Raw genomic sequence first — 24,407 nt, 5'->3', positions numbered from 1 at the left:
GTTACTGAGCAGCAACAAACAACACTTTAAAATATAAGCCGTTTTCTTGAGATAACCGTCAAAGATTATTTTTCAGACTATAATCGTACAACCAAAATAAATAATAGTTTCTTCCCTAATTGTTATGCAGTTCAAAACATAACATTATAAATGTGTCTGAATGTAAAAGAAGCCTACTTGAGCAATTCACTGATTTTGTTGTGCAAACACGACATTTGAATATGATTGTTAAAAAAAAGCCACTTTGTACAATGACGTGACGTTTTGTAGTTTCAAAATACAACATATTAACGTTTTAATGTAGACATTACTTATATATTCATATATATATACTTATATGTCATATATATTACTTATATGACATTACATGTCATATCTCTCTGGTCCCTCATTTGGGATGCTTTTCATGAACTGGCCCCCATGACAATCTAATTGAATAGCCCTGCTCTACACCTCTTCCACTCATCTGAGGTCCGGGGATGACAGGGATTTTTTCATTACACTGTGGAATTCTCTCCTAACTGACATTAAAAATACAAAGTCTCTTGACATTTTTAAACCATTACTTAAAACATTTTTTTTTTTTTGTCTTCTATTATATGTTGTCCTTTTTTTCTTCTTCTATATATTGTCTTGATTTGTTTAAGACAGGGATTCCCAAACTTTTTTATTCCGGGACCCACCTAGGCAAGTAATTCAATCTCAAGACCCACCATAATATTTTATTATGGAAAAATGGGTAAAAAAAATGTATCCATTCAAAGCAGTCAAAAATATATGGTGTGCGGCTTTTTGGATTTTGCGATTTGATATGCACATAATGAGGCTCAAAGTGCTTTTTGTGGGATGCTGGCTGTAACTGGGATCATTTTTTGTTGAAAAAGATACTCTTCTTTTTTTCAGAAGAGAATATGATCAACCTTTGATCAAGCCCCTGGAGTATGATCAAGCCCCGTCACGTCGCAGTAAATTACATTGCTAGTGTATAGTCATAAGAAACTAAATAGCTTACGTCAGATAAATATAGCAATGCAATTAACATTATTGCTGAATAGATCTAATATTTACACATTTGCTTGAGGAAGGAATGATGAGGGTAGTTACATTACTATTACTATTTTCCATAACATCTATGCCCTTCCATAACATTAGGTGACATTAAAACTAACAGATAGCACTATAGCTATTTATTGATTAGCAATCTGTCAATGTTGAGATGTAAAAAATATTGGACAACAAATAGCTTAAAATGATAGAATACATAACAAACATAAAGAAAATATTGACAATAAAATAAAAGGTTAAGCCTATTACAATCAATGGCCTATCCAGAAATTAAATAAAGCTATAAAATCTATTTCACTTTTGATTGTATTTGCATATTGATTAAAGTTACTGTAGTAATTTAGTGAAGAGCAGCAAATGAATGTCTCATTGTGTTTTGTTTGATAACAGAGGTGTTAATGTAAGAATGCACAGATCTATAATGAAGCATTCGACTACTGCAGTAACTGTTTGTGCTCATTTAAGAGAAAATAAGTAGTGTTTAAAATAACACGCAGGACAGAGCAAAAAAAAAAAAAAAAACAACCCGAAAAAATAAGCACTTTTCCGACAGTCCCTTACTGAGAGCTCTACTCTGCGCAAGCTCTACCGGCTAAACGCAGATTGCGAGAGCTCAAACGGAGCAGTGCTCATAATATCAAGTGAAAAAAGAAAAGAAAAAGACAGCTGTGAAACATAACCAGCTTTGTCTTTTTGTAGGAAACACACTTAAGATATTTTTAGAGTAAGAGGCTTTTAAGTTATTGCCGTCAATCGTACTGGTTTTGATTCACCGCAATGTATATAAAGCTGCAGCTATGTGACGTTGCGCGACCCACCTTTGTTCACTGTGCGACCCACAGTTTGAAAACCCCTGGTTTAAGACAGTAACTTTTGAAGGCGCTATATAAAATTATATTATTATTATTATTATAAAAAGGTTTAAGCCCATTTTAACTTGCTACATACAAATGCAAATATATGAGGTTTCACAAACTAATTTCAAGAGGAGCACATATGAGTGATTGCAGCTGGTCTCTCTTCTATAATGCTTAGTAAGCCAATCAGATTAGCCCAAACTTACTCTAAGTAGCCTGTCTAAAACTACTCCCTCATCTTCATCTTCCGAAATAACCCCCCATCCACCCCATCTCCAGCTTTTCTCCTTTATCAGGGGGAGCTCTCAAGAACAACCTGATCTTGTAGCCGCTTACATGCTCATTGACCAGGCAGGAGCCCTGGGCTCAATTATCTCCAAGCTCAAGGTTCTTTCCCAGGACAGCATGCCAAACCTGTTGAGATGGTTAAATTTAACCCTTACTCTCATTTCAGCTGGGTTTGGTCAGATTGGTGCGCTCATGAGCAGCTTTTTGGTCCAGATGGAACAAGACATGAACCAATGCTAGGCGACAACACAGTTGAGTTTTGTCGGCGCTAGTTGTTTGGTGTCAGCTTTGTGTGTCTCTTAAGAGACAGAGGTCCACCATCCATTGTCTTACAAAAACTTATGAGAAAATCTGCACTACATACACTGTACATTTATATAGGCATTGCAATGCATACTGAACTTGATCCTAAAATATCAATTATATAACCCCAATAATAATAGCAGTATAGTCATAAATTGAAGTGTCCATTATTGTGATAGCACATCTTGGCACTGTTCATTTAAATGCACAATATGACTACAACTGACAGAAACGTCCTATCTTCAAACGCCCTCTGCTCCTTGATTCCTGATAGAGAGAGAGAGAGATCACCGTCTTATCATCTGACAGGATGCTTAAGGATAAAGGATTGATCACGGGCTCTCTGGGGTCCATTGGAGGAACTGAGGAACACTTTCACATCTTCATGAACCGCTCGCTGACCTCCACAACCCATCACATGAGCTCCAGCTCATCACATACTCACTGCAGCCGCACAAAGACAATCATTCAGGCCAATTAAGCTGAAAATGAAAAGATAAAAAAAAAAGAAAAAAGGGAAAAAAAAATAATGCTGCGAGCAGATCAACCCATGACCCCATTCAGTGGAGGCTTCACAGTTTTCTTCGGAAAATGGATGTGGCAGAGCATAACTTTTGCCCACACAGACTCTCTGTTTGTTCTTCAGTGATGATTGCTGGTGCTTTGAACAAATAATGGGCCCGTTGTACCACAGTTTGCCAAAATGTGGTTAAACACGGACCCTCGGGGTACGTTTGAAGACCCCAAGAGCTCGAATGAAGCTATGTTTGTTAAACACATGGTGATGATAAGTGGCTGTTATTGATTTTAAACACTTCTTTCAAGCTCAAATTCCCAACGCAACCACAAAACGTCTGTGTTAATTTGATTATCGGTTGATTTTGTCTAGACTGTTGTTTATTTTGGTCATGAAAGTCTTTGATTAAAATGTTCAGTACAGGGCTTTCATTGAAAAGCAGAGCTGGGAGACATTGATGAAAAAAAATATCTAAAGATTTAATTAATGATATTTGATAAACACTAGCAGTCAGAGGTTTAGACAAAACCGACCAAATTGCCAGTGGCAGCAATGGACCCACATCCTTTGAAATATCTTTTTTATGTCAAACAGAACAAGTTGAAGGCAGCACATAATGACAGAATTATTATTTGTTTAGTAGAGTATCCTAATGTAATCCAATGAGCATTGATATTCATGTACATTTACTAAAATTTGTACACACACTGAAACACAATTCTGATGGTATATTAACAGCAAGTAAACATACAATGTTGACAACATCATTCATTTTTCTTCAGCCTAGTCTTTATTTCAGAGGTCACTACAGTGGAATGAACCACCAACTATTCCAGCATACTGTATGTTTTTACGCAGTGGATGCCCTTCCAGCACAATCCAGTTCAGGGAAACACCCATAAACACTAATTCTCACACACACTCATTCACTGTGGCCAATTTAGTTTATTCATTTCACCTATACCACGTCTTTGGACTGTGGGGGAAACCGAAGCACCCACACAAACACGGGGAGAACATGCAAACTTCACACAGTGCTAACCACTTCCCCACCGTGCCACCCATACTGACAAGCATTCATTCATTTCTTTTTGGCTGAGTCCCTTTATTCATCTGAGGTTGCCACAGCCGAATGAACCGCCAACTTATCCAGCACGTTTTACGCAGAGGAAGCCCTTCCAGCCGCAACCCATCACTGGGAAAACTGACAAAATTTTAAAATTATTTATTATTATTTATTTATTATATGAACATTTATTCATGAAATTACCATTTTGTTCTAATATTTCTACATCTACAGTGTGGTAAGATTTATTAGCCCTCCTGTTGAATTTTCATTTGTTTATATTTTTCACCAATTTCTTTTAAACTGAGAGAAGATATAAAACACCAAGACTTTCTCTACAAAAAAAAAAAAAAAAAGAAAATACCATGAAAAATTCACAGGAGGCTATTAATTTTGACGTCAACTCTCTGTGTGTGTGTGTGTGTGTGTATGTGTGCATATATACAGTATATTAGCCCTTTAATGAATTTATTAATTTTTTTCCTCAAAAATTCACAACATTTCCTAATTGGGATTCACCAATCAGGATTTTTGCAGCCAATACAGAGTACCGATTCCTTGCCACTGTGATCGGCCGATACAGAGTCTGATTCTGACACTTCAAGCTTTATAATGCATAAAGCACATTTTCCGGACAGCCTCACAGCAGCTCGATTGGTCGATGACATAGACAGGTATGTGCACTCGAGATATCTTTACTGTGCTATTCATCTAACCTGACAAATGTAAAGCTTAGAACATCACCGTGCCTCTCACAATCTGTTCTTCTGCTAATTCACTCTCATCTCCATGATTTCCAGAGTATTTTATGTTATTTAAAACACTTGCGATCGGTTCATGAGATCAGCCAGATTGGCAAGTATCGAACGAGTCATAAAATGTGATTATCAGCTGATACCAATCTCCAGGCGATCGATCGAATCATTCCCATTTCCTATATTTTTTTCTTTCAGGGAAAGTTTTATTTTTTTTAGTTTGACAAAAAAAAAAAAGTTTAACTAAATAAAGGTTAGTTTAATGATTATAAAATAAAGTTACAGTTAATAAAAAAAATTTAAGTCAATAATTTAATATATATTAAGGAACATATATATTTTTTTATTGGCTACAGAACAAACCACTGTTATCCAGTAACTTACCAAATTAACTGTGTGTGTGTGTGTGTGTGTGTGTGTGTGTGTGTAGATAGGGATATACATTTAATGCTGACAGGCTTAAAATTCCTTAGATACAGATTATGCCAACATACATTTTTTTATATTGAATATGTAGCGTGATCCAATAAACGGTTCAGGATTGGTAGAGCTACGCATCGATGAATTTCCTCTTTAGTGTTTGAACTCTCAGTAATGATTTTAAATCACACTGAACTGAACTTAAACACTAAAAACTGAACTACACTGTTCCAGTTACTATGACCATCTGTTCCAGCTGCTTTGACACAATCTACATTGTAAAAGCGCTATACAAATAAAGCTGAATTGAATTGAACAATTGTCTATCAAGAGAATAGGCATAAGGGTTGCTTACCTCCTCTGGTTCCTGTTTAGATAACACTTTGATGGAGCCTTTGGATGTGAGTGTCTGTATAAGAAACAATAATAAGAACTTTTAAGACATATAATAAAACAAATTATGTAAATTACTTGTTATGCATAGGACTGGACAATATAACAAATCTCATATCATAATATATGTCGTCTCATATCCAGATGATGATTAACAGTTGAAGTCTATTAGAAGTCTATAGTTTTAAGTATATTAAGAATTATTAGCCCCGCTCAATAATTAGCTGTATATTTTCCATAAGTTCTTTTTAATGAAAAGAAGATTTTTTTTCAACACATTTCTAAACATAATAGTTTTAATAAGTAATTTTTAATAATTTTATTTTATCTTCGCCATGATGACAGTAGATCATATTTTACAACATTTTTCAAGACACTAGTATTAAGCTTAAAGTGTGATTTAAAGGCTTAAACTAGGTTAATTAGGCAAGTTGGAGCACTTAGGCTAATCATTGTATAATGATGGTTTATTTTGCATTTAATTGGAAAAAATATTGCTTAAGAGGGCTAATGATATTGACTCTAAAATGTTTTTTATTTTTTATAAATTAGACTTTCTCCAAAAGAAAAATATTATTGGAAATACTGTGAAAAAAATCCTTGCTCTGTTAAACATCACTTGAGAAATATTTGAAAAAGAAATACACAGGAGGGTTAATAATTCTGATTTCAACTGTACAACACAATACAGTACTTTTTCTGTAAATTAATAAGTTATATATATTAATAAATATATATATATATATATAGCATAATCAAAACCTATGAGAAAAACTGTTCTAAACATACTGCATATTTACATAGGCAAGACAACAAAAATTGTACTTGAACCAAAAATATATACCAATATAATTTATACCAATAATAATAGTGGTGGTGGTAAATTGAAATTTTGAAATGCCCATTATAGTGATAGCACATCTTGGCACTGTTTATTTAAATGCACAATATGACTACAACTGACAGAAACGTCCATGTGGTCTATTTATATTAAGGTAATATAATATGTAATTATTAGTAATATATATACACATGTGTATGTAATGTATGTAGATATATAATGTATGTGTGTGTGTGTGTGTGTGTGTGTGTGTATATACATACATACACACACACGCACGCACGCACGCACACACACACACACACACACACACACACACGTATATATATTACTAATAATTATATATTATATTTCCTTAATATGTTCTATATAGAACACATGAAAAGGCCTAATTCTTCTATTTTCTTTACTTTGTTTATAATTTTAATGTACATACTGAACAATGTACCCATTCAAATGTGTTTACTTTTCTCACCTTATCTAGACCCTTTAGACATTCGTTTGAATATGAAAGTAGAAATTGAAAAATAAATATTGCTGAAATATGAAACACAGCCTCAACATATACCATCGTTAAATAAAATGCAAAATGTACACATTATACTTTCAAGCTTGCAACATTCTCACCATGCTGTAAGATGATTTCTTGCATCCCTGTTGTGATATGTAAAACTGTGCTCATCCAAAACGATTAAAAAATATTATCGTAAACAAAAAAAGTATTTCACAAATAAAATACAAGCAAATGATAGAGCATAAAATGAATTGGCATACCTTTTATTTTGCCCATATGAAATATTGTTTATGCTATAGTCAAGACTGTAGAAACACCCAGTAACTCTGAGGTTATAACTTTCCAAAGTAAAGTCATCAAAACTCCCTCCCCAGACAAATAGACTCTCAAGGTAGACAACAATAAAGGCAGTAATGAATGTGAATTTACCTCTTTGTCTGACTCAGGAAGCAGAGATACAAAGTTATCTGGGAAAACTCCCTGTTTGCCGTTGACCTCTCCTCTCCACCAGCCCGGCTCTCCAGTGTCCTACAAAAGAAGGACAAAAGAAAAAAGAAAAACCATCAACCACAGAAATTATTTATTTCATACAGCACTACAACAATAACACATCTCGAAGGTTTAAACATTCATCAACATGAATGGGAAATACATAGATATATCCTTTGCCACTAGATGGTGGTCATGTATAAAACATTGTACAGCATTTTTCTGTACCTCATGTACAGAACTTAATGAAACAAACACATACAGTACGAGGCTGAAGACAGAACACAAGGCCTGAAAAATACAAAATACTACAAAAAAAAAACCTTCATTGACCAGCAGAAATTGCATTACAGGTCAAACGGTTAATATGACCATTTTCATCTATGGGTGAACCTTTTCCTTTTAACCAACTATCAGGCATCAATATTCTACATTATGACAGTGTACAATATGTAATCACTGTACCATTGAATCTGGCTTCATAACTTTCATAGCTTTCAGAGATCTAACAAAACACAACAATCCTGTTTGTGGCAGGGAGCCTTTTCACACCCCAGACTGAACTGAAGAGCATGATATGAAGTCTAAAGTGAGCTTTAAAAGAAAGACATCAGAGTATTTGGTGCCCTTCTGCCCAAACTTGTCTATAAGTTGCTTAAAACGTGCTTTCTGGGACAAAACTGCATGGTTGAGAGAAAAAGGAAATGAGTTGCACTCGTGTTTTATAAAAAAAAAAATAGACTAACAACGGTAGCCATAAAAATAAAACTTTCATTCATTCATTTTTTTGTCGGCTCAGTCCCTTTATTAATCCAGGGTCGCCACAGCGGAATGAACCGCCAACTTATCCAGCACATTCTTTTACACAGCGGATGCCCTTCAAGCCGCAACCCATCTCTGGGAAACATCCACACAAACTTATACACTATGGACAATTTAGCCTACCCAATTCACCTGTACCGCATGTCTTTGGACTGTGGGGGAAACCGGAGCAAAAACAAAAGTTTAAATATTATAAATAAAACATGTATTTTGCCCCACTCACAAAACATGCTTTGTTTGATTAATGTTAATTGTTAGGATGGCGATAAAAACTCATTAAAAAAAAATATGTTCTGGAATGGTATGTTCCATGTTTTTTTGTGTATTTATTTTCCTCATCCTCCTCTCTCCACTTCTCACTCCAATCTTAGGTTTCTTATTGGTTCAATTAAGTGTCCATCATCGTTATGAGGTGTCAGTTCCACCAATCTCGGGACAAGCCACAAGTATTTAAAGCTCCGACAGATCAGCATGTGGTGCACTCTGCCTCGGCGTACCTTTGTGCTCCACGCTTTTGTGTTTTTGGCATGCTTAGGCTATTTGGTGATTTCTTATCCAAGTTTTACAGTGGTAATTTGAATTTACTTATAAAACCTTGTTGGCTTTACGTAAATGCTTTGATGGTTGTTGTGTGAGTCTTATGACATTCTTGTTAGGTTTGTTTTAAGTTGGCTTGTTTTTGTTAGATTAGTTTGTGTAATTTTGAATTTTGTAGTTTAATTAGTTTAGATCAGGTGTCATGTGCACTGAAGATTTCATTTTCATAATTTATTTTTGGATTGAATATGAATATTGAATATGGATTGTTTTGTTAATTTTTTTACTTTGCTTACACTCGTTGTTTTCGTTTAAAGAGAATATTGTAAATGTTTATTTCTTTTTTTCCATTATCATTGTTACATCTTTTGCTTAAACTGTTGAGTAAAAAGCTTAAATACAGAATAGGTTCCTGCCTCATGTTTGACCTGTCAACGAATTACATTAGTCTCACCTTAATGTTACAGCATTCCTTTTAAACATCACAAACTTGTAACATGGAACTATACAGTATAAACAATATCAATACATTTTAATGTGAATTGTCATTGTTCTTATGATTTTATCTTTCAATATGCACTACATAATGGTCATTATTATAAATGAATTGCTACACTAATCAACTACTGATGCAGGTAGTCTACAACTACCAGTCTTTTATTTATTATATTTTCTAGTTTTGGCATATTTATATTTTCCATTAAGATTTTTAAGTAGCTGGCTTGATGCACACAATTTGTAAAGTTATTTGTGAAATAACTTTTATATTGTTTGTGCTTTAATTCGACCATCAAACGGTTATAGAATTTCAGCTTAATCGCTAATTAAATTAGTCATGACTAGAGGTTTAACGATATATGTATTTGTGCCGAACCATCACAGTTCATGCTCTCCCATGACAAATACAGTCAGTCCAGATGTGCCAGTCTTTCTGGAGAACTGGAGTTAGACAGAAAAACCACAGAAGAGCAACAACTAAGAGGGCATTCACAAAGAATGTTTTTTGCATCTGAAAACATGAGATACAGCACACAGAAATGGATCCAGCATGTTGCCGTTGTACATGCTTGCAATGCTTGTACCGCCACTAAGTTCTTCTGATAGGTCCACTACTGTTGAACTGACAGTAGTTTTATCTTCACACACCATCAAAAAAATACATTATATAAATCGGTACTTATGCTCGTGTGTGAGGTGTTGCAGATGAGAAATCATGCACATCCATCAGCCACGTTTACATAGAAAAACAATGGAAAAATTTATTTCTGTCTCATCTAGTGCACACTTGAGGACTTTTTCTATACACAAACACATAACACTGAACAGCTGTTGCCCACCACACCAGTAGTTTTGGATGGACATGGTTAGTATTTTCATTAAATAAGATTTCAGTTGGGAAGCTTCCTCAATCTTATGCACAAATACTGCTTTTCTGATGTTTTAGAAGAGGGTTGGACCTTTGAAACTTTAATACGCAGTTTCTTAATTATGTTTTTAATGTTTAGTTTAATGTTTATGTTTTGTTTTATTTTTCATTATGGTATTTATTTTGTTCTTTATTATAAGCTGTTCAGTTCTGTAGCTGATTGTTTAAAATATACAGAAAAAGCAAGCACCAAGGGTGTGTTATCATTCCAGTTGTACCGAACCGACCTCACAAAACCAAGGTACATACCAAACCGTGACTTCGGTGTATCGTTTACACCCCTAGTCACAGCACAATTCATTAATTAACTGTTGTGCCTAATGTTCTTAACTTAAATGCTCTGATTGTTCATTCAATAGTCTCATTGCCTGAGAAGAAATTTTGTAGTTTGTTTCATACCTTGCTCAGTATAAGGATGACTTCACCTTCCTTCAAATCCAGCTCATCTTGATTTGTTGCTTCATAGTGGAATGTGGCCTTGCAGTATTCTTTTACTACAGGTAGACAAGAAAAATAAAAATATTAAAGATTAAGTTTATTTATTCAACTTATGATATGGCAGGGCTCGAAATTGCGACCATTTTGGTCGCATTTGCGCCCGAAATTTCATCAATGAGACCTCATAAAATATTTGGGAGCATTTCTGCGACTGAATATAATGGTTGTAGTGCGACCTGTTAAGATTTTTTCTAAAATCGTGCTGAATCGGTCTTCCTTGCCGTTCATATTAGCTGTCAATCGTTTAAGTCTTTCCACTGTCAGATGACAGGGAGCTGTTGTTACTGCGGGAAATGCAAACACCTGAAGAGTAAAAGTACACAGATTTGCAAACCCCACCTAAAGTTACAACGTAACGGCGCCAATGACAGCGATCATGACATGTGGTGAAGGTTGATCTGTCAGCCGAGATCACTCGAGTGTTTTCAGAGGAGGTGCCCGAATCTCGATGCGTTGCATTCACTGCGCGTTCAGCGCAAAAGTCCGCTATAAATGTTAAATCTAACACTGTACACGTCATCGCCAAAGAGGCTCGCTTTAAACTTAAATTTTAAACGGAATCTACGGCTCATTACAAAGAGTGGTATTGCGCCGGTGGCCATCGGGGGAATCCTGCTCTGCATGCTCATAAATTGATGCGGCTGACTTGTCTGCTTTCCACAAACACAGGAAAATGAAAATCAGCTCATAACGAGACTGAGCATTTACAATGACACAAACCGAAATCAAAACTTTAAAAGAGTGTTAGAAGTGAGCCTTTTATTACGTTCTTTTATCCATTATTCCATGATTTATATTATTATTTAATTATTCACTAAAAGTAATTTGCAGCTTTCAGTCTTGAATTGAATGATTTATTATAGTCTTTCGTTTGTTTTGTAGCAAAAACATTATTTATTAGATTGACATGCATATAAAAACAATATAAACATATAAATAATATAAATAATAAATATAAATAATATAAACATAAAAACAAAATAAACATTTCTTACTGCAATGCTTCATTTTAGTTTGATGCAAACCATATTTTTCATAAAGTAACAGACTTTTTTTAGCAGAAAACTCACATTCAAGCACATTCAAGGCAGCATCATATTAAGAAATGTAATTTATTGTTAGTATTATTGTCATTTTTGTCATCAATAATATTTAATAATTATTAGACATGCATTTTGGATTTATTGCACGCAAATATCAATAAGTCATCACAGCATTAGTTAGATAGTTGTTTCTGGTTTTTGTTAGTCCTAATTTATGTTGTTTTCAAATACAATAAATCCTTTAAAATACAATTTGCAATGGTGCTCATTTATTTTTGGTGGGTGCTCCTAAATTTTTTCTGGTGCTCCTAAATATTTTAAGTTGGGAGCACCGGCGCTACCAAGTGAAAAATGTAATTTCGAGCCCTGTATGATGATAGAAATTGTGCTTTCCTCTTGAAATACAGAAATCATACATGCAACAATGCAATGGAAACCTTTTTGTGGAAACATTTTAGAAAGCGATCTATAAAAGGAGTGAAAATGATCTCCCGCATTTCCACTTCCTATGAAAATGCACTTTTCAGTTCTTTATCATTATAGTTCATTATATTTTAGTGCATTGCAAAACTAACAATACTTCTGCTAATCTATAAAACAAATTTCAATGTCACAACCACTGCAGTTGGTATTAGCCATACATTTACATACTGTAAATATCCTATTATTTATTTGATTAACATATGCATCCATGTCACAGACTTTCCACAAACTCACCTTTAGCTTTGCTCTCTGCCTCTTTTTCTCCTTTAGGGTGTTCCGGAGTGCTCAAAGGGGTGGGTTTTGTGGCAGATGGTAATGGAGGAATTGGCTAAAATGAAGCAGAAGCACAAATGGATTTACTGACACGGCAGCCACAAACACATGCAGTTGCACGCTGAAAGATACTGTCTCTGAGACATATCAGCCAAGCCTGGGTGGAATGAATGCTGGGTAAACAACAACCACTGTTATAATTGGAAGAGCAAGCCAAATGCAGTATAACTCAATGCGAAGTGAGAAACCTACATGTATTTAGTCAATTCTTTGACCCTGAAATCACATGATGACAAACGATTTCTGAGCTTTTGATAAGAGAGAGACAAAGTGGAGGATTAAACTAATCTGAATGAAATAATGGGGTGCAAAATGTGACAAAAGAGGAAAGAGTAAGAACTGGTTAATTGTATAAAAACAAACAATAAAGAATGAAACTGAGGTTGCAAAGCGAAACAAACAAAAAAATATGAAGCTTCTGCAAATATACCTGCATACGTAGTTTATATATAGTAATATAAACTATAATATAGTAATATAGCTATACATACTAGGCCTGCTGTAATAGTCCGTGTAATATGAAACCGATAAAAAAACAGTAAATCCTCTGTGATTTCCTCCACATATAGAAATTGTATTATTTGGTTTTGCATTAAAAATTTTTTAATTGTATTTACTATTTCCACCTTCATTTTACCGGTCAGTATCCTCAGCAGTAAATAAATGGAGAAGTTTTAAACAAATGTTACTGTAAGGAAAGTAATTAAATGCTATTTTTAAATAAAAAAAGTTGTATTTATTATATAGATTTATATAGATTGGGATTGTTGGTAGTTGTAATAAGTGTTAATGGCCAGATTGGGTAGCTGTACATGAACAAAGGAAAATCAGTTAAAATAAAGATTTAGGACCGACAAGTGACTATTTAGGGTTGAGGCAGTGGAGCAGTAGGTAGTGCTGTCGCCTCACAGGAAGAAGGTCACTGGGTCGCTGGCTCGATCCTCGGTTCAGTTGGCATTTCTGTGTGGAGTTTGCATGTTCTCCCTCCCGTGGGTTTCCTCTGGGTGCTCTGGTTTCCCCCACAGTCCAAAGACATGCGGTACAGGTGAATTTAGTAGGCTAAATTGTCTGTAGTGTATGAGTGTGTGTGTGGATGTTTCCCAGAGATGGTTTGTAGCTAGAAGGGCATCCGCTGTGTAAAAACTTGCTGGATAAGTTGGCGGTTCATTCCGCTGTGGCCACCCCAGATTAATAAAGGGACTAAGCTGACAAGAAAATTAATGAATGAAAGTTTTATTTTTATGGCTACCGTTGTTAGTCTATTTTCCGTTTTTTCTTCCTTTTTTTTAATAAAACACGAGTGCAACTCAATTTCCTTTTTCTCTCAACCATGCAGTTTTGTCCCAGAAAGCACGTTTTTAAGCAACTTAAATGAATGAATGAATGAACTCAATATTTAAAAAAAAATAAAAAATAAAAATATTTTTTAAGGCCTAAAATTTAGCTTTTGAGATTTAAGACATTTTAAGACTTTTTAAGACCATGTAGATCGAAACATTGTGATAGTAAAAAGATTTTGAGAGCTAAAGTGGCAGTGTGCAGATTTTCGTTTGATCTTTTGCTACTGTGTATATTTTTGATCGAGTACCTGTCTTTGAGATTCTTAGATGTGCGCACATTTGTGTTTCTTGTTTGCTTCAAGACTTAGGGCCCTCTGACACCCTGATTTATTATTATTATTATTATTATTAATTTTATTTAATCATTAAATATTTAAACATTTGTGAAATTATGTTGTCTGCAACTATCTCGTTGTGATACATTTGTACTGCATCTTTAAGTTAAAAAGAAACCTTATTCTTGCTGCCTGTGTTTTAAATATTTATTAAAAATGAAAATGAAATCACTCACTCTACACTTGACTGAATAGCTTTTTAGGCTACTGTAGTTTATTAACAATTAATCTAAATATAAATTGTATACAGTGAAGACACAGTACCCAAAATTATATTTGATTACATTTTCTGAGTTTAAAAACCACTGTTAGATAGACAAAAAACCCTGAAAACTCTGTTTATTTTAGTTGTATCTATGCTATATTGTATTTACTTTGTATTTTCTTTTGCTTGTTTTTATTTTTACCATATTATATACCGAACCATACCAATACTGTGAACCTAAAACAAAATTGTAAGAATTCTGTATCGTTGCACCCCGAATACAAAAAATATTGCATATAGTAATAAACCTGTACATACATTTGTCAATTTGTATATTTTTATTCTCTATTTACTTGCTTTTTTTTAAATTCCCTTATTATCTGGAGTTTTTAAATGTCTGGAAATGTCTGTATTGAAAGCAAATTCCCTGTATGTCTAAACATGCCTGCCAATAAAGGGTTACTGATTCTGCTATAAATGAACAATGCACATGATTTTACTTGTAAAAACTAAGATGTGCATGTCTGCAGATCTAACAAAAGCACAGAAATTGATATTTTGTTCTCATTTTGATCTGTGGAGAGCACAAACAATAATAACGTGAATGCCAAAATGCTTTAAGAAACACCTCCCTAAGTAACGATGCCCAAAAATAGACATATTGCCTAAAGAGGAAGGTCTTCCCATGAGACCTTTTGTCAGCCTATATGGTGATGTCTTGAGCAATCACTGGCAAAACTTGTAGAGCAGTTAGACATGTAATTACCCTTCAACGCTCCGCTGCTTGTGGCTATGGGAATAGGCAGTGCTGATTTTCTAACATGCCAAGACAATGATTACATTTTAAAAGGAAATAGTATGTGCTAAATTGCTTTGCAGTGCAGTCATTCGTCATCAAGATAGGGATATCAAGCACATATAATTACAGATTCTCGTTTCTTTAAGCCAGGATTAACTTAAATACATTTGGATTGGTATATGTTTAGTGAACATGCGTATGCTTCCCACATTGCTCACAGCAGTGTCTATATTTGCTTTGCAGTGTAAATGTGTGCTGCACGCTTTCCTCTCAATAACAAAAAGAAAACACAAAATGTTACACGTTTCAAGAACAGTTTTTATCTAAACATAACAATAATGAACTGAAAATACATTCTTGATATGTAAGAAGAACATTGGGATACAGGAATTGAGCTTTTTTAATGCACTTAGCATGATGCTAATTTTTTTTCTTGTGTAATATGGTTTTTATATATGTATTCCTTATTAATTGTCAAACTAATAAAGAGCTGGATACATTGGTCACTTCTTTGGAAGTATGTGCAATGCCAATAAAACATTCAATTGATCAAATTAGCAAAGCAGAGAAAGCAGTAGTGGCTATTGTCTTAATAATAATTATAATTAATTTACTTACTAATTTACTTACTAATAACTCTAAGAAAAACTCAAAATTTAAGAAAAAATAAGAAAAAAAATCATTTAAGTTTTTATGACAAGGCTGTTTTTAGGCTTCGATAGAAAAAGATTAAAAATCAATTACGAATTTTATTCAATTGGGGCTGCAAGTATTAATTTGAATCTAATTGTGAGGTGCCAAAATATCCACACCCTTAAAAGCAGTGCTAGCAACAAAAAAAAGTACCTTGGTTTTGCAATTTGATTGGCTAATTAGCAGTTAGAACAAAGCTGTTCAAAAAGTTCCCTTGTGCCAGCTGTTCCAGATTTCACATTCTGCATACTATGCTCTGTACTAAGATAGATACAGGTGCAGCAGTGTACAGGAAAGAAAAAGCTAATAAAAGCATTGTCAGGTGCAAAACAACTTACTTTTTCTGTTTTTTCCATATTTTCAGATGGTCCTTTTAGGGAGGTTCTGAGTTTTACAGAGCCCTCTCGGAATATGTCACCAAAGCCGATGCCCTTGATCTTCTTTGGCTGAGCCATGACCCCATTGCCTGGATGAGGGGACGTGGGGCTAGACGTGCCATCTCTTGTATCTGTTAACCCACACACATACCTCTTTTTATGAGTATGCCACTTCAAGCATTTACATATTGATGTAATATTTTATTTGCAAACATTATCAACAACTGGTCTTAAAATTTTAGATCTTAAAATTTTCATGTGCCCAGACCATTCCGCAATGATGAGAATACATAAGAGGTATTAATACCCGCTTTCATTAAACAAACAAACAAACAAACAAACAAACAAACAAACAAATAAATAAATAAAATGACATAAAATAGGTCAAAGTTTAAACATCCTGTAAGTTTGATAACTCAAAAACTCTCTTGTTAGTCTAAAAACAGCTTGTATTGAACACAATATGCCACAACCACTTGTTGTAAATTGTAACACTATTATGTAACACTGTGACTAAACTCCACCTCCACAGAAGATTAACACACACTTCTAAATAACTGCCTGTTTTGCCCCGCTCACCAATTTGTGCAAGCAGCAAGTAAATAATGGGAGGCAAACACAGACCAACCAATAATGTCAAGACAATTCTTTGATTGTGTCATTTCATGTCAGACAGACCATGTCAATGACAAATTTCTCCTTTGTTGACTTTATTTAACACTGATACTTTTACCAAAAAAAAGACGCTATTCCATGCTGGATTTGAAAATGACTGAAACTAAAAGACGATGATGATGTGCTGAATATATACAAAGTCAATTGTAATTGTTATTATTACTTGGTCACTATTGATTTGCCTGTTATTAGAGATCTTCTGAAATGTACTAATGTGTATTTATGCATTTGTGACTCAATTCACAGCAGCGTCCATCTATGAATGATGTAGGCAGTCAAACATGTACAATCATACCAGCAGGCCTTTACTTCAGAGTCTACAGTCCACCAGGCCTAATCAAACAAACTGTTCTGATAAAGATGTCAAAATATCAGAGAAAATAAATTAAATTATGTTTTTTTTCCTCATGTACAAATCTAGATAACATTATAAAGCACCTCAGAGAATAGCAAAAAAAAAATAAATAAATAAATAAAAATTAACCCTTTAAAAAAATCATTCTTAAACTAAAACTGTTGCCATAACCCCCCAAAAATGTAAAGTAAAAAATAAACCAACAATGGATTTGTCCATATTTGATCCAATGTTAGTTTACAACAACCCACCATTTTCAGAGTCTACAAAGCTGTGTTTACACTAACCACTCACAGCGCCAAAGTGAAAAGCGCCATTCATTTGAACGAAGAGTGAGCGACTGTTTATGAGAGGTCAGACAAGGTGAGCGTCTCGAAAGACGGAATAAAGTTAAGATCCTTCAACTTCATGCAAATGAAGAGAAAGAGCTGCAGCCAATATGAGGACCAGTAGAACTCGCGTGATCCTCTCTCAGATAGAGAGATAAATAGCCGCATAGACAGAGAACACATTTTCTTGATCATCCTTGTAATTAGGCATTTTATGTACTGATTCCATTTATATTAAGTGTATTATTTTCTCTGAACAATGTTTACTTTCAGCTGCATGTAAAGTCATTTGCTCTCTGTGAATATTAGCATAAACCTTACCCAAGCAACCCCAAGGTGGAAATGCCCACTAGCACTAACTTCATTTGCCAACCAGAGTGACAGGCAGCTACAAAGTCACTGTTAGTGTGAATGAGGCATAAGGATGCTCTTTTAAATGTTCAATTAATCAAGACTAAACAAAACTAAAATGATAAATCATCAGTCTGATGCTCAAACAGAAGCTGGAACAGAGTAAAAGAGTCTTTTTTTTCAATTATTACATTTTGCACACTTATTAAAAAACCTCAGTCTTAAAACAATTAGTGTCTTTTTAATTAGAAATACAATTTGCATTATACATTTATCACTGGTTTAATGACTTAAACTAAAACTTCTGCTGACTGTCATGACTAGTTCTAACACCACAAAAATAAAGCACCCACACACACACACATACACACACACACACCCTTAAACATACTTTAAAATACAAAAGGTTTCTGTTGAGTGTTTTCTTGTAAGAACATGCCCCTGAGAATGCATTACAGGATTACCTTGCTCTTCAGTAACGTCACTGGTCTCTGCGTCTTCAGTTGAATCGATTTCTTTGACAAAGTTGGAAGGAAAAAGTCCAGACTTCCCATTCATACTTCCGCTCCACCAGCCCTCCTCAACCTAAAAAAACACTCAGAGTCAGCACTAATGTAGGAACTGACCAGTCACATGCTCATTTACAAAGATACAGGCCCTCAACTGGTTTCACTTCAGGAACCAGATTTAAAAGTGAATCAAAATAATAGAAAAATTTTACATGCACAAACTGCTACACAAAAAAATGATGAAAATGATTTTACATTATTATACAAAGGCCCAAAATGAAAAAATATATAACATCAAGTAGGGCTGGGCGAGATGGCAAAAATGCAATCTCGATAATTATTTTAACTAAGTTAATGCTTCCAGATTTAAAAGAGTACCTCAACAACAACTGAAGCCACAAAAATTGGAGGGTCCAATAAATGGCATAACATATTTTCAGATGTAAAATTTTTGGTGCTTAAAAATTCAGTACATCTTTGATATCATAACATGTTTAGATTCCCATTGTTGCACATTTCTGCAGTGTGACTAGCTCTTAGATCAGTATAGAGTAAAAAAAAGTCCAAAGCTTATCAGCCCAGCTCTAATATCAAGTTACTGTACTTTCATTTAGATGGTTTCATAATTGCAGCAGTCAATAATTCACCTTTATTTTGTTGTCAATTAATTTACATTAAGTGTGGGCTGGTTTAATGTACACTGTAAACATTCTGGGATCCACACAATCCCTTAATGTTATCCCAACACAAATCGATTAAGTTATCTTAATTGTTTTTGCAAATTGAAGTGGATTGAACATAAAAAGATTTACACCAAAAAAAAAAAAATGTTTCTTGTTCAAACTACTTATTTAAAATGAGTTAAAACAACACAATTCTTAAGATTTTGTTGGGGTAACTTAATTATTTTATGTTCAAAAAATAATAAGTTAACTTAATTTGATTCTGTTGTCCCAAAACAAAATGATTGTGTCAAACCCAGCATGTTTTACAGTCTACACACATTTTTGCTGCTTGTTTAAACTACTCGTTTACAATGAGTTGAATCAACACAATTCTTGAGGGTTTTTGTGAGATAACTTAATTGTTTAATGTTCCATCAACTTAAGTTTGTAGAAAACAATTTGTTGAGACAACATGAAGGAAATATGTGGAACCCTGCATTTTTTTTTTACAGTGTATAATCATTTTAGCATCAATATCGCAATGTGCGTGTCCAATTAGTCACATTGCAAGACATGCAATGTTGAGTTGGGATTAAATTTGATCAGCACAACAATTGATAATACATGAGATTTGTGTAGTCATAGCAAAGTATAACCATAACAGAGTAAAACTTTATTATTAGTATGTGTTTTAAAGGCATTTTAAGTGAGTTTAAGCATTTGGGCACAAAAGAAAGTACATTTGTAACTTTAGTGAAGAATAATTTTACTGAATTACTACAATGAAGACTAGACAGGGTTGTTTCACATTTCATGATTCAATTTCTGTACCTGGAAAACTGTTTAAAAGTGTATAAAAGTCTTGTTTTTTGTTGCCCTGTTATAATAATATTATTGGATTGTGTACATGATTTATATACTTACAAGAATCACCTCAATCATTGTAAATGAATGATTTATTTCCAAATAGAGCTATTTAAGCCATCTGGTGAAATTGTATTCATATCCCAATAAATATCATAGATAAACAAAATATTGCAGACATGTCCCAATTATTTCAATATCTTGCAGCCCTACTGCATTCATTTCAATTTAAAAAAAAAAAAAAAAAGTTTTTAAAACAGACCTGTGATTTCTGGATCACAACCCACTAACTGAGACCCACATTTAAAAAAAATATATACATGAAAAATTAATGTTTTAGAAGTGCATACAAAAAATAAAAATAAATAAACACGCTACATTTTAAGCAGTAAGTGAATCTACAAACAAATATCAATTACTTTGCAAGAAATAAAAAACTAAACACAATGTTGCATCTCACTATCCCACACGTGTAAAAATCCATTTGCCACATGTACAAATCTCTATAATTAAACATAATACATGTAGTATGCTCAGTTATAAGAGGTTAAGTAGAAGAGACAAAAGCAGCTGACCTCCTCTGTGATTTCAATGATTTCTCCAACCTTCAGTTCCAGCTCGTCTTCATTCTGAGGCACATACTCGAACAGGACTTTGCACTGACGCTTCTTGAGCTCTGTAATGAAAGCAAAACAAGTCATTCTGGATTTGGCCTGACATGTTCAGCCTACAATGCCAGTGTGCCAGGGAAACGCTTCCCCCCTGCTGCCTGTAGAGGGCTCGATGAGAGTCAACTATCACAATCAGGAAGAGTTTCTTTATTAGCTGTGCATTCACACAACATATACAAACACCACACCCTGTCCTTGAGATGATTCATGCGCCCTTTGAAGAGAAAAGAGGAGGATAGTTTGCTTTGTTTGCTCTAAAACTGGTGTTCCATATTGTGTGTCACATTAAACTGTCAAAAACTAAACCTGAGAAACGATTATCTTTGTGTTGGAGCTGAAGGTTGGCTGGGATATAAGTATAATTATTCAACGAGCGCGCACAAAATGGGTGGAAAAATTAGGATATAATTAAGGAAATTATATAAATAAAATAATAACAATATTTTAATTCTGCAAGAAATTATTTTCAAAAGGAACTGAAATTTTAATAAATATAAAAATATTTATAACTTTTCTGTAAATAATGATAATAATAATAATAATAAAAATAATAATAATTTTTCTGGACACTCAAAGTGCTTTACACATTTTTGGGGGAAATCTCCTCATCCACCACCAGTGTGCAGTATCCACCTATGATGCGACGACAGACATATTGTGCCAGACTGCACAACTCACACCAGCTGTGATGAAGCCAATTATGATACGGGAATGGTTAGGAGGCCATGATGGATAAAGGCCAGTGCGTAAATTTGACCAGGATGCCGTTGTTAAACCCCTACTCTTTTTCAAAGGACATTTTGGGATTTTTTAAAGACCTCGGTCAGGACCTCGGTTTAACGTCTCATCTGAAAGACTGCTCACTGAGCAGTATAGATAATTTAGTTTATTTTAATAACAAAATTAAGCCACATTTTCAATTTTTGATAGCAAGCAATTTTTCTCAAGCACCAAATCTGTATAGTGTTAATTTCTGAAAGAATAAGGTAGAAAAAAGATACATAATATAAATAACATATATATAACATATTTAATTATACATTTAAAGAAATAAACATAAGTGTTCTTCTATGTTTTCATTTCAACAGGAATGGCATTAGCTATGTTTCCATCCAAAAATGTAAATGAACTTTGTGCAAAACTGGAATAAAATGTTCAAATGAAGCGGTAAAATCAATATAGCATATGTTGCCGGCCGGAAGTGCGATATGCAAATCAATATAGCAGCATTTTGTACGAGACTGTATAACAATAATTCAGATTTTTACAGTATTGTGAAGGTTGGGTTTAGGGTTAGTGAAGGGGTAGACGTTAAAACATACAATTTATTGGGTAATAGGTAATATGTTAATAGATAACATAAATAATACTCTGACCAACTGTTTTTACGTTACTGTGAAAGTTGGGTTTAGGGTTGGGGTAGACGTAAAAAAAATACAATTAATGGGACATTTAATGAATGATATAAATCATTTTCATTAACTTCTGGCAGCAACTATATTTAACCTAGCAACAACTGAATAAAGCAGTGTTTTCATCCAACAAATCGAAGAGAACAAAATTGTCATTTCCTGATTATATTGTGGCAAATATTAACAGTAAAAATGGAATTTGTTGCAGTAAAAGAAGCAGCGTGAATCTTTTCTTTATTTAAAAAATGACCTGCACCTCAGAAGACGATGCCGACATGAAATGAATGAATGGTGGTGTTTGAAGTTGTGAGACAGTTCTGGAGGTCACTAATAATATAATAATGCTAACACTGAAATGGTTAATGCATTTTAGAATGACCAAGACAACATTTCAGATGTTTTACAAACTGGTCATTCTGCTGGTTTTTCCATTTTCATCATCAAATGATCTCTTATAACAAAATCACACTACTTTTTTAATGCGCATACTGGAATTTGTTAGGTAAAAGTGTTCCCATCGTAGTTTTTGTGCATGTTTTTTTTTCACCGAATGAAACGTATATCCTACTTAGTAATGCACTTTTTTTTTTTTTTAAAGATTTTTTATGTGCATTTTTAAAATTTTTGCGCATCTTGTTGTTTCCATCAACCATTTTATGCACATATCCATAATGCGCATAAAATTAGGTGGATGGAAACATGGCTGAGTTTAAGAAAGCAAATATAAAATCATTTTTCATAGGTTTGCTAAAATAGTTTTAAAAACTAAATAAATGAAAGCCATCATAAATAAATGACTAAAGACTGGCATGATGGCTTTATTGAACAAAATTGCATAACAGAGTTATATAAAGTAAATATATAAAATTATAATAATACGGTATCTTAATCTAATTGCATTGAATGTTTCAATTTACCACTTGTTTATTAGTGAGCTCTCCATGGTTAGACCTGAAAAAAAGCTAGACTCTAATTTTATGAAGGCTAAAATATGATAAACTGATGTAAAGAGGCAATAAGACTACATTCCACATATCAGTATTTTAGATGGTTTGTTGAATAGAAACCCTGAATGCAGCATAGCATCACAACCACTGTTCCTTGACAATGTTCCTGTGCAGCTGGAGAGGATCAACTGGACTTCCCTGAAAATCTCAGACAGCCGTTCACTCAGACTGAGAAAGAGGAAATGAAAACACGCTTTATGAGTCAACAGATGGGCTACTGCTGCCCACTACTGGACAAAGATGACTCTCTTTCTGTGCCAAAATGTAACTTTAGACAGAAGGTGCAGACTTTTTTCCTATATCTGAGCAGAGCTTTGTTTAAATTTTTTTTTTTATAATTCTGTGGATTTATGCAGAATGATTTTGAGTGTATATTAACTGAATATACTTAAAACATTAATTAAAACAATAATATACTTTTTACTTTTATTTAAGGTTTACAATGCAAAATGAATTGTTTGGTAAGCAAAGTAAGTCTCTCATTTAATATATCTACACATTAAATTAACACACATTTATATAAGTAAATAAATAGACTCAATGATAGGCTAAAAACAAAACGCAGATTTGTGTGTGCGTCACATTTTTTAATAGGATGCCTTGATATGTACATTTTAAAGTACATTTTAGATCACGTACCGTTTATATTGTATTGCAAAATACTTATAGTGCTACTGAAGTGGGATACGGGTAGGGTTAGGCACAAGTTTGGTGATATATGTAGGTTAGGGTGTAAGGGAAGGGTTAACAGTGTAATTATAATACTTTCAGGTATTTTTAAAATAGAAGTACAATGTAAAAACATGTACAAAATAGGCTCTCTGCACCAAACCATTAATTTTAATATAGGTACATAGTGAAGACAACATAATATAAAATGATACCAATATTTTTTAATATCCTATACAAGGGTAAAGGATATAAAAATGTAATAAACAAATTAATGATTAATTCAGCTATATAAAAATATATTTATATTTAGGATTTGAACCATGAAGCTAGTATCCGCCTCACTGAATCAGCTCAACTGATTTCATTGACCACATGGCCTTTATCCACACACAAGTCAGTCAATCTGAGGTCAGCACACTCAAAACATGCAAATATTTTTTACAAGTTGAGACTATTCTGATTTAATCTCCTGTTTAGGACTCTAGAGCTATTATAAGC

At 33.8% G+C, this 24,407-nt stretch overlaps 2 protein-coding genes across 5 annotated transcripts in view; one reads left to right on the top strand and one right to left on the bottom strand.

Moving 5' to 3' along the window:
* Nucleotides 1-24,407, top strand: part of adgrf3b (adhesion G protein-coupled receptor F3b) — a 671,400-nt gene that overhangs the window by 221,496 nt on the left and 425,497 nt on the right. The window lies entirely within an intron of this gene.
* The window catches only part of cd2ap (CD2-associated protein), a 145,710-nt gene that overhangs the window by 32,722 nt on the left and 88,581 nt on the right, over nt 1-24,407 (bottom strand). For all 4 annotated transcript variants that reach the window (XR_015517596.1, NM_001008583.2, XM_087296681.1 and 1 more), the window contains 7 exon segments: nt 20,723-20,823; nt 18,574-18,694; nt 16,361-16,530; nt 12,552-12,645; nt 10,693-10,787; nt 7,449-7,547; nt 5,627-5,680 (listed from right to left, as the gene is read on the bottom strand). Coding sequence is in view for 3 of the 4 variants with exons in the window: in NM_001008583.2 (NP_001008583.2) it covers nt 5,627-5,680; nt 7,449-7,547; nt 10,693-10,787; nt 12,552-12,645; nt 16,361-16,530; nt 18,574-18,694; nt 20,723-20,823 (734 nt within the window). In the remaining variant the exon portion in view is untranslated.

The sequence above is a fragment of the Danio rerio genome, chromosome 20 (assembly GCF_052040795.2).
Source record: "Danio rerio strain M-AB ecotype USA chromosome 20, GRCz13ab, whole genome shotgun sequence".
Lineage (NCBI taxonomy): Eukaryota > Metazoa > Chordata > Actinopteri > Cypriniformes > Danionidae > Danio > Danio rerio.
Note: the sequence above shows the minus strand (reverse complement) of the source record. Positions and strands in the feature narration are given on the sequence as shown.